At 41.6% G+C, this 15,038-nt stretch overlaps 1 protein-coding gene across 1 annotated transcript in view; it reads left to right on the top strand.

Annotated features, from left to right (window-relative positions):
* DYNC1LI1 (dynein cytoplasmic 1 light intermediate chain 1) overlaps nucleotides 1-15,038 on the top strand; it is a 131,755-nt gene that overhangs the window by 76,464 nt on the left and 40,253 nt on the right. Inside the window, 1 exon segment of the mRNA XM_030206057.1 lies at nucleotides 13,079-13,214. Within this exon segment, the coding sequence (XP_030061917.1) occupies nucleotides 13,079-13,214 (136 nt within the window).

The raw sequence follows: 15,038 nt of genomic DNA, 5'->3' as shown, positions 1-15,038 counted from the left end.
CAAGCTCTAATTGGTAAAAAAAAAAAAAGGTGAGTGTGTTTTATTGAGAATGATGATGGAGCTAGTGCAGTGTGGAAGTCCTTCCTTGTTATCCATGTGGATGGTCAAAACAGTGGTTTCGCCATGTGAAAGACTTGCAAGATAGCGTTGAAGTGGAAGTCACAAGATGGGACCAGTGGTCTTAAAGCGCATGCAGCAAGTTGTGGGCAAAAGCATATGCGCACAAGAAACATCTGGGACTTCTTACAAAAAGTGAGTCATGAACCCACAATGACCGTGCCAACAACAGTGAAAGCAGAAGTTACTGACGCGGTTGCTTCAATGTATGCCATGGACATCAGGCCTTTCTCTGTGGTTGAAGGTATTGGCTTCATTCATCTTGCTGAGAAGCTGGTTTCAATTGGCGCAAAATATGGCCAGCTTTCTACAGATCAGATACTCCCCTCTGCCAGAACAGTGTCTAGCCATATTTCTGCTATTGCTGAAAAGGAAAAAGCAGCACTGTCTGATCTGTTGCAAAAGCAAATTAAATTTGGTGTGACTGATCTGTGGACTCAAGATGGTACTAGGATGCCATACATAAGTTACTGTACAATATATAGATTCAAATTATCAACTTAACTCAAGAATCCTTGCCACCAGAACTCTGCTAGAAACACATTGTGACAAATATCAGATCTACTGTAAAGGACATTTTAGAAGTGTGGGGCTTACTGGCAGGACAATAATATATGTGACTGATAATGGAGATAATGTGAAGACTGCATTCAAGGATTAGCAGTTGGTATCGTGTGCTGGCTATAACTTGAACCTTATATTAGTTCATGGACTGAAGGACGATGGCTCTGCCTCTGGTTCTGCAGCAGCATCAGAAGTAAGTGGTCTGATAAAGGTTTCAAAAGACATTGTCACACATGTCAAGCATTCAAGAATGCATCGGATGCTTGAGACTAGCCTTAAACAGGTTGTTCCAACTAGATGGAACAGCATCTATACAATGTTAGACTCAATAAGTAAAAACTTAACACATCTTAAACAACTGGCAACTGAATTCAATGATGATAAACTGCAGAAGCTGTTTTTGGATTTGAATAAAGCCATGTTAAATGGCATCATTTGGCCTTCCTCCAGCAGAATGCAATAGAACTAGTTCCTGCGCCGGAAAGGGGTCAAGGGTTCTACTCCAGATATTTTTTCATTCCGAAAAAAGAGAGATGCATCCAATTCTCGATCTAAGAGACCTGAACAAGTTTTTCAAGTGTTTTGCATGATATCCCTGGGGTCACCACTTCCTATCATACAACTCAATAACTGGCATTGTTCTAGACCTCAGAGGCATATACCCACATATCTATTCCTGCACACAGAAAATTCCTTCACATCAAATGTGGAGCTCTACACTATCAGTACAAAGTCTTACCTTTTGGCTGTGCCTCAGTCTTCACAAAGTGTCTAGTTATTGTAGCTGCAACACTTCACAGGTTGGGGCGTGCACATATTCCCCTTCTTAGATGATTGGTTAATCAAAGCAGCCTCTCGGAAGTCTGCCAGCGCTTCCATGCAGACAGTGATGCAACTCCTAGAACTCCTCAGATTTGTCATCAACTACCCCAGATCACATATTCAGCAGGTACAGACTTTAGTGTTCATAAGGTTGAGCATTCCTTCCTCAGCAGAGGATGAACAATATTACATCTGGCCATTCAGGTATCCTAATCGACTCGTATATCTGCTTGTCGTGCTCTGCCTCCTCGGCCACATGGCTTTAACAGGCCATGTAACACCATTGGTTAGTTTTCACTTTTGAATTCCGCAATGGATACTCTCCTCTCAATGGTCTCAAGCCACCTGATTGCTATCTGCTCAGATCTAAATAACTCCACAGCTCCGCCACTCTATACAATGGTGCATGGCGTCGCACAGTCTCACCTGAGATCTTTCGTTCAACCCCTTCCACATCACATGATTCTCACTACGGATGGTTCCATGATGGGTTGGGGCGCTCACCTTGATGGCCTCCATACACAGGGTTCTTGGTTCCTATGAGAGGAACGATGACGCATCCATCTGGAATTACGAGCTGTTTGGAATGCTCTCAGAACCTTTCATGATCATATTCTTAATCAGGTTATACTTGTTTGCACAATCAAGTAGCAATATATTACCTAAACAAACAGGACAGAACTAGATCATACCTCCTCTGTCGCCAAGTAATCCAAATATGAGTGTGGGCAGATTCTCAAAACATCTTCATAACTATTTGGTAGGAAAGCAAAATGCTGTAACAGACAAATGAAAGCAGAATGCTTCAACCTCACGAATGGTCTTTCAGCACCTCAGTCGTTCGTCAGGTATTCCAGCAGTGGGGAACCCCGGCGATAGACCTGTTCACTTCTCAGAGTAAGAAACTTTCCCAATTCTGTTCCAGATTCTGTGTTCCTAACTGTATAGCCCCAGATTCCTTCCTTCTCAAGAGAGGGACCTTGAGGTGATGTCCGAGGATCTGAAGGTGATGAAACAATGCGACAAGGTGGTGGCTGTGGCCAGAAGGATGCTAGACTGCATAGAGAGGAGTATAACTAGCAAAAGAAGGGAGGTATTGAAGCCCCTCTACTAGTCATTGGTGAGGCCCCATTTGGAGAGTATTGTGTTCAGTTTTGGAGGTCGTATCTTACTAAGGATGTAAAAAGACTTGAAACGGTTAAAAAAAAAAAAGCTATGGAAATGGTATGGAATTTGCGTTGCAAGACATATGAGGAGAAACTTACTGACCTGAACATGTATACCCTGGAGAAAAGGAGAAACAGGAGTGATATGATACAGACATTCAAATATTTGAAAGGTATTAATCTGCAAACCTTTTCCAGAGAAGGTGTGAATGATAAATACTTGGAATACCCTTCCGGTGGAGGTGAAAATGGTAATGGAATTCAAAAATGTGTGAGATAAATGCAAAGGAATCCTGTTTAGAAGGAATGGATCCAAAGAAGTTTAGCAGAGATTAGGAAGCAACACAAGTAATTTGGGAAGCAAAGCCAGTACTTGTCAAACTTCTATGTGATCTTTGCTCTGATCATGTCTAGACAGCTTCAGAAGTTAGAGAACAAGGCCAGTACTGGGCAGACGTCTACGGTCTGTGCCCTGATCGTGGCTGAATAGATTTGGACAGGCTAGAGTGGAGCTCTTCAGGGGTTTAAACATTAACGTCAGAAATTTTAAAACAAGGACAGTTCTGGGCAGATTTCTATGGTCTATGCCCTGAAAATAGCAAGGACAGATCAACACCAGGTATACATATGAGGTTTCACATACCATATGTAATGAGTTGAGCTTGTTGGGCAGACTGGATGGACCGTACAGATCTTTATCTGCCATTATCTACTATGTTACTTTTGACTTGTAACCACTCACTTCCACCTACCCTCCTCTCCTCCTTCCTGTACACATTAATTGATTTGATTTGCTTACTTTATTTTTTGTCTATTAGATTGTAAGCTCTTTGAGCAGGGACTGTCTTTCTTCTATGTTTGTGCAACGCTGCGTACGCCTTGTAGCGCTATAAAAATGCTAAATAGTAGTAGTTACTGGGGGAAGGATCTTTTATACACTTTTCCCCCACTGCCTGTTATAGGGAAAACTCTTCTCAAACTGTTGAGACCAAGGAACCATGATTCTAATTGCTCCCTACTGGCCTCATCAAATCTTGTTCCCTCTACTCCTTGAGTAGTTGTCCAAGGAGCCATTACGGTTTGATTCTTTCCCAACTGTAATAACTCAGAACGAGGGATGCCTCCTTCATCCCAACCCTCTCTCTCTGGCCCTGACAACTTGGTACCTGATGACATAGAATTGCGTTCTCATATATTTCTTGCTTCTAGAAAACCTTCCACAAGAAAATATTACTGTTTAAAGTGGAAACGGTTCTCTGTAGTGTTGAGTTAGGTTGCTCAACCATACTTCATGCTTCCTACCTATCCTTATGAAATACTCCCCCATCTTTCAGATTCTGTACTGAAAACTCAGAGTACATTTGAGTGCCATCACTGCTTTCATGCTAAAATAGATACTAAGCTAATTTCAGTTAATCCCATGATGGTTGGTTTCATAAAACGTTTATTTAATACCAAACCTCCTATCAAACCACCTCTGGTGGTGCGGGATCTAAATGTTGTCCTTGCTGCTCTTATGAAACCTCCATTTGAACCACTTTATTCCTGATCTCTGAAGTTCCTCACATTTAAAGTAGTGTTCTTAATAGCTCTTACTTCTGCCAGAAGAGTCGGTGAACTTCAAGCCCTTGTAGCAGATCCACCGTATACCAAGTTCTACCACAACAGGGTTGTACTCCAAACCCACCCCAAATTCCTCCTAAAGGTGGTTTTGGAGTTCCCATGTCAACCAGTCCATTGTACTACCTGTCTTGGTTCCTAAGCCACATTCTCATCCTGGAGAATCAGCACTACATACCTTTACACTGTAAGCGTGCTCTAGCATACTATCTGAACTGAACAAAACCTCATCAAAAATCCTTCCAGCTTTTTGGATGCTTTGATCCTAATAGGTTGTGAATTCCCATCAAGCATACAACTTCTACTTGGTTGGCTGAATGTATCTTTTATACGTTTACTCGGGCTGGGCTTCATGGCCGGTTCACTGCTCATAATGTGAGAGCCATGGCAGCCTCGGCCAATTTCTGCTCTGCTTTAATTCAAGATATTTGCAGTGCACCTATATGGTCTTTTTTTTTTTTTTTTATCCACACTTTCACTGCTCACTACTGTCTGGAGCAGTATTCCAGGTGGGATAGCTGGTTTGGATGAGCAGTCTTGCAAAATCATTTTACAATTTAAAATCCAGCTCCACCCTCTACTACTACTACTTAACACTTTTAAAGCGCTACAAGGGTTACGCAGCGCTGAACAGTTTAACAAAGGACGACAGTCCCTGCTCAAAGGAGCTTACAATCTAATGGACAAAAATGTGCAGTCAAACAAATTGGGGCAGTCTAGATTTCCTGAATAGAGGTATAATGGTTAGGTGCTGAAGGCGACATTGAAGAGGTGGGCTTTGAGCACGGATTTGAAGATGGGCAGGGAGGGGGCTTGGCATATGGGCTCAGGAAGTTTATTCTAAGCATAGGGAGAGGTGAGGCAGAAAGGGCGGAGCCTGGAATTGGCAGTGGTGGAGAAGGGTACAGAGAGGAGGGATTTGTCCTGTGAGCGGAGGTTTCGGGTAGGAGTGTAAGAGGAGATAAGGGTTGAGAGGTAATTAGGGGCTGCAGATTGAGTGCATTTGTAGGTTAGTAGGAGAATCTTGAACTGTATGCGGTACCTGATCGGAAGCCAGTGAAGTGACTTGAGGAGAGGGGTGATATGAGCATATCGGTCCAGGCGGAAGATAAGACGTGCAGCAGAGTTCTGAACGGATTGAAGGGGGGATAGATGGCTAAGTGGGAGACCAGCGAGGAGTAGGTTACAGTAATCAAGGCGAGAGGTAATGAGAGAGTGGACGAGAGTTCGGGTGGTGTGCTCAGAGAGGAAAGGGCGAATTTTGCTGATGTTATAGAGAAAGCCAAGACCTGTCGCTTCTATCTGCTGGATATGCGCAGAGAAGGAGAGGGAGGAGTCGAAGATGACTCCGAGGTTGCAGGCAGATGAGGCTGGGAGCTCCGCCAGAGACAGAGTTCTAGACAGAACTACAACTACCCCGTCAGAACCGCGTTCTGAGTCCCCCATTGCCTTCGGAGAGGCGGAATACCCCTCCAGACAAGCTCAACATCCCAAGAAACGGTACACGGAGCTAACCGACGGAGCCCGAGAGACCAAAATTTCAGAGACCAGGAACCACGTGGAATTCCTGGCAGGACTGCTTCGTCGAGACCACGATCTAATCCCCAACGGAGAGGCGGAATACCTCCTCCAGGCAGGATTAATATTTCCAAAAATAGTGACCGGGACTTACAGGAATCCCGGGAGCCTAGGAACCGCGCGAAAACTGACCTCCTTTGCTGGGGCCATACCTGGGAGACCCGAACATGAGCCGGAGCAACTCCTAGCGCCGCGTTGCCCTTAAAGCGAGGGCTGACCGAACACTACCTCGCCTGACCCAGACAGCCCGCCGTTGCCCAGAGTGCCAGGGAAGAGCTGATGTGGTATTGGTGACGATGTACAGGACGACGATCACACACACCATCCAAGAGGCGAACGAAGTCGGACTGTAGAAAACACCACGAGGCCGAATGAACGCTGCCCACGAACGACCCCATCGGTCAGCGGACACCGACCCGCCACCGGGACCTTAAAGGGAATTGCTGCTGTTGAGGACAGAACGACCATCTCTAATGCTGGCCAGGCCTCGCGCCGAGTGACGTTCCATCTATCACTACACCACCCCAGGCTCAGCCCAGGCCTGGTGCTGCCTGATCATCTGAGCCGTGTTGAGAACAAAAAAAATCCAGCTCAATAACAGGATAACTGTTCCTGCCAAATTAAATACATCTGGCCCGTTATTTCCACCAGGCTCACGTCTTTTCTGTGAGCCTGGTAGCTAGTGAGTCCCATATGTGAGAATATTATACCTGCTTGCTGTCCTCAGAGAGCAAAGTTACATACTTGTAGCAGGTGTTCTCTGAGGACAGCAGGCATATATGGAGTGGAGGGGTGGCCTAGTGGTTAGAGCACCAGTCTTGCAATCCAGAGGTGGCCGGTTCAAACCCCACTGCTGCTTCTTGTGATCTTGGGCAAATCACTTAACCCTCCATTGCCTCAGGTACAAACTTAGATTGTGAGCCCTCCTGGGACAGAGAAATATCCAGTGTACCTGAATGTAAGCTCTGAAAACACATCTCTTCAACAGAGCCTACAAAAGTCACCCTCAATGAAACATATCATTCCGTAAACTACATAAGGCACCTACAACACCTCTCACACGACCTTACCTAACACCTTTTCCATCTGAATTCCTCTTTCACCTCAGCTTATGATTGACTGTTTTTGTTCTTTCAAATCATGTAACGACGTTTTCATTTCCATACTCTGTAAGCCACATTGAGCCTGCAAAAAGGTGGGAAAATGTGGGGTACAAATACAATAAATAAATAAATAACTCACCTTGAGCTACTACTGAAAAAGGTGTGAGCAAAATCTAAAAATAATAATAATAAAAAAAATATTCTTGCATCCCTCCCACCTCCCCTTGGAGTTGTCTTCTTAGCTTTAACAATATACTGCTGGTTCCATGCTCATGTGTTAGGCAGGAAGGCACCCACGCATTCATGGTGGGGCACTGCCTGAAAGATTTAAAGTGACACTGCGCTCTGTGGATAACATCACCCATATGTGAGAATATATGCCTGCTGTCCTCGGACAGCACCTGTACAGGTATGTTAGCTGTGAGTTTTTAAAATATATTTTTGACGTGTTGTAGAATCAAATTAGTCTGAACAAGGTGGCTTACGAAATTATTAGTATTTAAGTAGTATAGGCTTAAATGTGTAAGGTCAGTATTTTGGTGGCCCTGGAACTTTCCCATATTCACACTGTGCCCTTTACATGAAAAAGGTTGGAGACCACTGGTCTAGTGGCTATTGCATCAAAAATCCATTAGTACTGCTGCTGCCAGCTTCAAATTTCAGAAAAGGCTATTCTTATCTACAGCATAGTTTTCAATGTGCTCATTCTCTGAATAATACGACGTTATCATTCACCACTGATTTGATAAATCTAAATGGACCTCAGCAGTGTTGCAATTTGGCTATAAATTTTGCTGCTTCAGTTTTAGAGCCGAAGGTCCGGTAACTTGACCCCTCCCTCCTTCCTATCCCTTGTCAACTTATGATAACCAATACGCGCCCGCCGATGACCCCATATAAAGGAAGAAATTACTCCCTGGAATGCACTTTCATCCCTACTCTTGATCCATAAAGGCATCATCTGAAGCGGGTACAAAACCTTGGGAAAGAGTACCATTTTCACCAATGCCACTCTGCCTAGGAAAGATATAGGATAATCCCTCCACCTGCCACACAGTTTTCGAATAGCCTCCAGCCTATCACTGACGTGTTTTCTATACATTAAATTGAAATCCAGGTTTAAATATACTCCCAGGTACTTTAAGGTTCCTGTAGACCACGCCAGGGGAAAGTTCGAAAGCTGCCTGCATACACAATCTGAGGATAACGCCATCGCCTCTGATTTTTCAAAGTTGATCTGGAGTCCCGGTAAAGACTCGCATTGCTTTATTAAATCAATAAGTAGAGGAAGGCCCAAAAAGATGAGCATATCATCTGCAAAGAGGTTGACCTTATAATCTTGCTTCCCCACTCGGATCCCCTTTAGTGCTGTTAACTGCCGGATTTTGCAGGCGAGTGGCTCTAAAGCTAGAACAAAGAGCATGGGTGAGAGAGGGCAACCCTGTCTGGTCCCCTTTCCAGGGCAAATGATTGAGACAATATTCCATTAATCAAAATCTGGGCTGTTGGTCTGCTATAGAGAGTACGCACTCCGGATAGGAATTCCCCAAAGATGCCAAACTGCGGTAGGATCCAAAACAAGTGGTCCCACAGTATTTTATCAAACGCTTTCTCCGCGTCTAAGCTTGCAATAATAGCATCTCCAGGTTTCCTCCCCGTATTCTTTATGGCACTCAGTGTCCTCAGAATGTTTGTGGATGTATATCTACCGGGAACAAAACCAGTTTGATCACTATGAATCAATGAGGGAAGAACTCTTCCCAGCCTAGTAGCCAGGATACTAGCAAACATCTTGATGTCTTGATTTAATAGAGAAAAGCACCACAATTATCATTGGTCCCAGTAAATACAGATTTCTGTATTAAAAACATTTTTTTCTTTAACTTTTCAAATACCCTTTTTCAAGTGCATGTGCATAAATTGGTTAGGGGATCACTTTCCAACAAGACTGTTTTAGCTATCGCTGTATCAAGGAATTCTCCTAAAAAAAGGAACATTACAATATTCTCAAATCTATAATATAAAGCTAGTACTACTACCTTAGTCAACCATACCCATCATCTTGCCATTATGTCTTAGCAAACATGGTGTTATCTTAGCAATTGATATCATAATACTCAATCACCTTATAACTCGCAGCCAAACACAGAGCTTCCTGGAATTCAAATCTGTGTCATCCATCCCAGCTCTACGTTTAGCCCAAGTGGAGAGACTGAATTCAATTGAAATATCTATACTGTGAGTATAGATTACATTTTAAAGAACAGAGGGGCTGCTGCATAAATGTTGCTGTTAAATATGGCAGCCATGGGTGAACTTACCGAGTTATAGTGACTGATGCACAAAGGGGATGGCATGCAAATGAGATGCACAAAAATTTAAAGTTGACCTTTGTGCTTCGGCCCCTGGGGATGGGGGAGAGTTCCTGTATTCACAAAAACAAAACTTCAGAGCTCCTGTGGTGGTGGGGAGACCTGCATTGCCAGTTTGGATGGTGGCAGGGTCTGGGTATGTGAAGCTGACCAAAAGTTAGCAGAGCGCTGGAAGGATGACTCCCTGCACCAGGCCAGATGGTGATCGGGAGGCAGAGGCTGAAGGGAGAACAGAACTAGACGGGGGGTCAGTCCCGGAGTTGCCAGTGTGGATGAGGAGGGCTCCTCTCGGATAGCTCCTGACCTGCCATAAAATCTAGTATGTTAAAATTAGGCACTCCTTTTTTTGTAGCAAATCGCTTGGACCAGATTGTATACATCTCAGAGTACTGATAGAATTGAAAAATGAACTTACAGAGCTGTTAGAAATATGTAACTTATTTTTAAAGTTGCATGTGGTGCCTGAAGATTGGAGGGTGGCTGATGGTTCCAGGGGTGATCTGAAGACCAGTGAGCTTGACGTCGGTGCCTGGCAAAATGGTAGAGACTAATATAAAGAATAAAATTACAGAGCATTTATATAAGCATGGATTAATGAGACAAAGCCAACATGGATTTAGTCAAGGGAAATCTTGCCTCACCAATCTGCTGCATTTCTTTTAACGGGTGAATAAGCATGTGGATAAAGGTGAGCCGGTCGATATTGTGTGTGGATTTTCAAAAGGCATTTGACAAGTACCTCATGAGACTCCTGAGGAAATTTAAGTCATAGGATAGGAGACAGTGTCCTATTGATGCACCTTCAGACTGTCCCAGTATGGCAATGCTTATGTTCTTATGAAATGCTCATTGTAATACATTTTGCATGGGATTCTTGGTAGTTGCTAAAGCACACAGTTAAAGGCACAAAAAACCTCTTTGGAGCTGGTCAAAAGCAAATTTTATGTAGCATCTAATGCACAAAACGGTCTAAAGCAAATGCAAGCACGGTAATCTTTGAATTCAGTTGAAATAGCCATCTCTGGGGCCGATGCACAGTCTCTGCACCCGGGCTAAATGTAGAGCTGGAATGGATGATACTAATTCCAAGAAGCTCTGTGGTTGGCTGAGAGTTATCAGGTAATTGAGTAATATGATATAAATTAAGACACCATGTTTGCTAAGAAGTGATGGCAAGATGATGAGGATGGCTGATTAAGGTGGTAGTTCTAGCTTTATATTATAGATTTTAGTGTATTGTTGAAATACAGCCTTTTAATATAATGTTCTTTTTTAGGGGAATTCTTTTGTATTTGAATACCACTGTCTTGCACAGGAAAATAGTTTGTTCTTTTAACAGCTTGGACTCTGTCAGTTTTCTTAGTTAAATGTGTTCAAACTTGTTGCCTACTTACTGGATTATCTGTCATTTAGGTTTATATGTTACTGTGGAAGCTACTTAATACATCAAGAATTTTATTACACTTTTTTGCTTTGCAGGCTCCTCTAAAGCTTTAAGTCCACATATTTATTTTTAGTTTGTATATTCTTTTCAGTATCTGGTTTTACAAAAAGCCTTTCAACTCCATTTCATTTCTGGGATCATTTATACTACTCAAGTTTATTTTGAGACCTTTCAGATTATTTTCACAGATATTTTGAATTTATATTCATCCATGTGAATTCACTATAATTCTCAGTTGGGGGGGGCATGTCTTTTATTTTTGTTTTTTTGTTTTAAAGAGCCACATAAAAGGCTGATCCGGTGGCTTATTGGTAAGCACTGCACATTGTTGTGTGGAGCAGCTGAGTTTGATAGCCAGGTTTGTTCCTCCAGACCAATTGGAGATGTATTGTCTACACTCCCTAAATGGAGACATTTTGGCTATCATGGAATGAAAATGGCAAGTGGCCAGACCCTAGGGTCTTGTCTTGGTTCCACAAGGAACTGTGGTTTGTGACCACTTGTGAACTTAAGTTGCAGTGGCTGGCTAGGTTAGGGAAGGGATGTAAAAATAGGATGAAAAAAATCCAGATGTAAATCAATTCATGAGGCTGTAGCACAGTTAAAGCCATTTCTAACTGAGGTGGAAACCCAGGGGATCAGCCAGGTCAAAGACGGACACAAATGGTATATAATCTTATATGCCTCAGCATCTCTTATTATTGGTCTTTTTTGTAGGTTGTGATACCTTTTAAACATAATTTTTTCTTCATGACCAGTATGGCAACTAAAACTACATTACAATATCAGTTCTATACATGCTTAATTTTGAAGAAAGGATAACTGCTTAATTGTTTTCTGAAGGTGATATTTTCATGGATTTATTGATTTTGCATCTGCCTTTTGGTTGCTGGGCAGTTGGTTCTCTCTAGTTTTAACCTTTTGTAGATCAGAAAGCAAATGGAAGTTGTTTTACAAGGCAGCATTCTAAGTTTGAGCCCAGTGTTTGGGAAGAAGCATGTTAGGTGAATACTATATATAAAGGTTTTATACATTTATATTAATCCTCCTAAAAATGAGCGAGTTCTAACATTAATACAAGACTTGTATATGGTTTCAAATATGATCATATGGGTTTTTTCTTTTTAGTTTATTCCCTGTTTTTTCCCTTTGTTTATTTTCCAAGATGTTTTGAATGATGCATATCACCGCAGAGGTGGAGAGCTGTATCTCTTGAGACATAACTTCATTGACATTTACCAGCAGGGTTCCCCTCAGCAGAAGTAGAAGTCTTCCTGCCCTGCCTGGAATAATTGACATGATTGGATAGGATAAACCATGGACTTGGCTATATAGTGTATGTTTTGAATACGTTTTGTAATGGAGTGATGTTGCACAAAACCTAAGTTCAAATACTCTCAACTCAACCAGCCTTCGTTCTTAAGCTGTTTAAATAACATGCTTATTCACTGATTGCTGAGTGTCTAAGCATTTCCTATTCCATTTCACATACTCTTAAGTTGCTCAGTTTAAAGTCTCCTAGCTTACCCAGTGACATGAGCTGCTGCTACTGGGCAATTTTAAAAAATATTTTTAGCGCTTCCAATTGGATAGAGATAGATTTAGCACTCTCTCTCATTTTTGAATTATGAAACTATTTCCTCGATCATCACTGTTACCAAGTTAGATCAGAAACTATATGGGGAAACTTTTATAAAATTATATAGTGTATTCAGTAGGAGAGTTGGCCTAATAATATACTGCCATAAGGGAGCCTGGTTTTAACCCTGGACTAGGCTTCAGTTTTTGGGCTGGCAGTTTCTGTGGAGGCAGTATTCCATGTTGGTAAGGAACGGAATCCCAGTCAGTGTACAACAGTTGTACTTGTGAGTAACAGTGAATAGATTCCAAGGTTTTGAACAGAGTTACTTTGTTTGGCCCATACTTGATGGCAGGATTATAGAAGGAAGGAGGTTACAGCAATAAAGATCTTGGGGGGAAAAATTTTTCTGGGAATAAGTTCATGGTGTTATAATCTTGTAGTTGAGGGATAAGGAAGGACAAACAGTTTGAACTGGAAGCCCAAAGGCACAACAGAAGTTGGTGGGCTGTGAAAATGTTCACTGGAATATATATTTTAATAATGCAATTTTCATGCACTTGAATCTTATCTGAGCAGCTTTCCAAATGAAATAAATCAGTATTGTGGAATTTAGAATAAAATAACATAAAATTGAGGGGTTTTAAACGTCATTGCATGCCTGAACTGTGACATACGTTCTATAATTTAACATTTTCTTTAACATTTCAAAGATGGTGCTTCACTTATTTATACATCAATAAAGGAAAATAAAAACATTGATATAGTATACAAATATATTGTCCAGAAATTGTATGGATTTCCTTTCAACATACCTGCTGTAGTGGTGGAAAAAGATGCAGTATTCATGTGAGTAATATCAACAAAGAGTATATGTGTTTTGTAGGTGATGAAATGTGAGAGGATTGTGATTAAGAGTTTATATGGGTGTGTTGGAGAGATTTATTTAGAAGATGTAATATGGAAAAGAAAATCTGAGGGGTGTGCCTCTACGTTCGGTATGAATAATTCATCTTCGGAGATGAAATAAAACAGTTCAAGGGTGGGGGTTTTATAGGTAGAAAATAAAAGCCAGAAGAAGGTACAAATAAAGGATTTGGTGTATACTATAAATATCACTCCACTGAGAAGGAGCATAAACTAAAACTGACAAGATTTTCACCATTCTTAGGGAAGTAATAGTAATGGAGGAGACATATGAACATAAGAGTAGCCATATTGGGTTAGACCAGTGGTCCATCTAGCTCACTATCCTGTTTTCCAAACACTTGGCCACTAAATACTTGGGAGAAACTCAAATCCTAGCAACACTCCATACTACAAATCCCAGGGTATGTTTATCCAGAAATAAGCTTGGATAATGGGTAGAGTTTCTAGACTATGGTTAGTTGCCTCAAACGTACAAATGTGCACTAAAATAAGGATAGTTTTGTATCTGTAAGAGAGCTGAAATTATAGACCAAATCAGAAGATATATGTATATGAGGATTTTATGGTTTAACTTGGGTGTGTAAATAAAAAGTGGTATATGAAGGTGGTATACAATATGAACAGTCAGACAATACAAAAGCCTTAATAGCAAGTCTACACAGAAACAATTATAATCATTTTAAGAGCCAGGGGAAATAGCTGCATAAATAACACAAAATATAAAATAACAAACAACTAAATGCCAGAACAAATACACATTTAGGAAAAGCATATATACAATCATTGAGTGAAAAACTTGAGGAGGGGGGTCCTTTACTAAAGTTTAGCTCGCGTTATCTGCAGCAGGGTCCATAGGAATAAAATAGGCCCTGCTGCAGATAACTCGAGCTAAGGTTTATAAAAGACCACCTGAGTGAGTAACAGGATTTAATTTGTGCACTAAAAACATAAGTTACGCTTGTACTTTAATTATACCATAATATCAGCACCTGAAAACTAAAAGCAATTTTGCATGGCTTCTAGAGGAGTCCTCACTGGAACGTGAATCATTAACATGTTCAAATTTAGCCAAGCCCAGTACTCAAACTAGTTTGTAAATCTAATGAGCGACCAATGATCTTTCAACAAATGTGATCAAATCTTTTAGCTTGACAAACCATCTGAATCAATGCTGTCTGAGCTTCCTGTCTACTTAAATGTTTACTGTTGGTGCAATTTGCCATAGTCCAAGCAAGGAATGACCAATCTGTAAAAATTAGATCCCTTTTTCTCCAGATATGGATGAAGAGACCTAATCATAAGCAGAAGAAATCAAAATTTAGTAGCTCATAAAATATGGGGACTAAAAAGATAAATAAGGATCAAATGTCTAAGACCCATTAGGGGCCGAGCATGAAAAATAAAAGGAAACTTGTGAACAGATGAAAACCTGAGTTGCTTCTGGGAATTGGCACTGTGTGACTGTGGCAAGACAAGAAACAAAACTTACATAAAAATAAACTTCCATAAGGTGAAGAGAAAAACCACCTTGATTCAAGGTCAGATGGCATGTGACCAGTGGTGTGCTGGAGCCGGTTGTTACATTTTTAAAGCTCTTGCGAGCCGGTTGTTCCTGCAGGCGAGCCGGCTCCCAGGGGCGGCGCAACATGGCGGTAATGGTTACTCTCCCTAGTACTGTGTTGTCAGCGGGGAGATCTGTCTGCCGGATGCACCCTCCCGCTCCCACGCACTTCCTGCTGCCAA

The sequence above is a fragment of the Microcaecilia unicolor genome, chromosome 1 (genome assembly GCF_901765095.1).
Source record: "Microcaecilia unicolor chromosome 1, aMicUni1.1, whole genome shotgun sequence".
In the NCBI taxonomy this organism is placed as follows: Eukaryota; Metazoa; Chordata; class Amphibia; order Gymnophiona; family Siphonopidae; genus Microcaecilia; species Microcaecilia unicolor.
The sequence above is the reverse complement of the archived record's forward strand: the minus strand, read 5'-3'. Positions and strand labels throughout refer to the sequence as shown.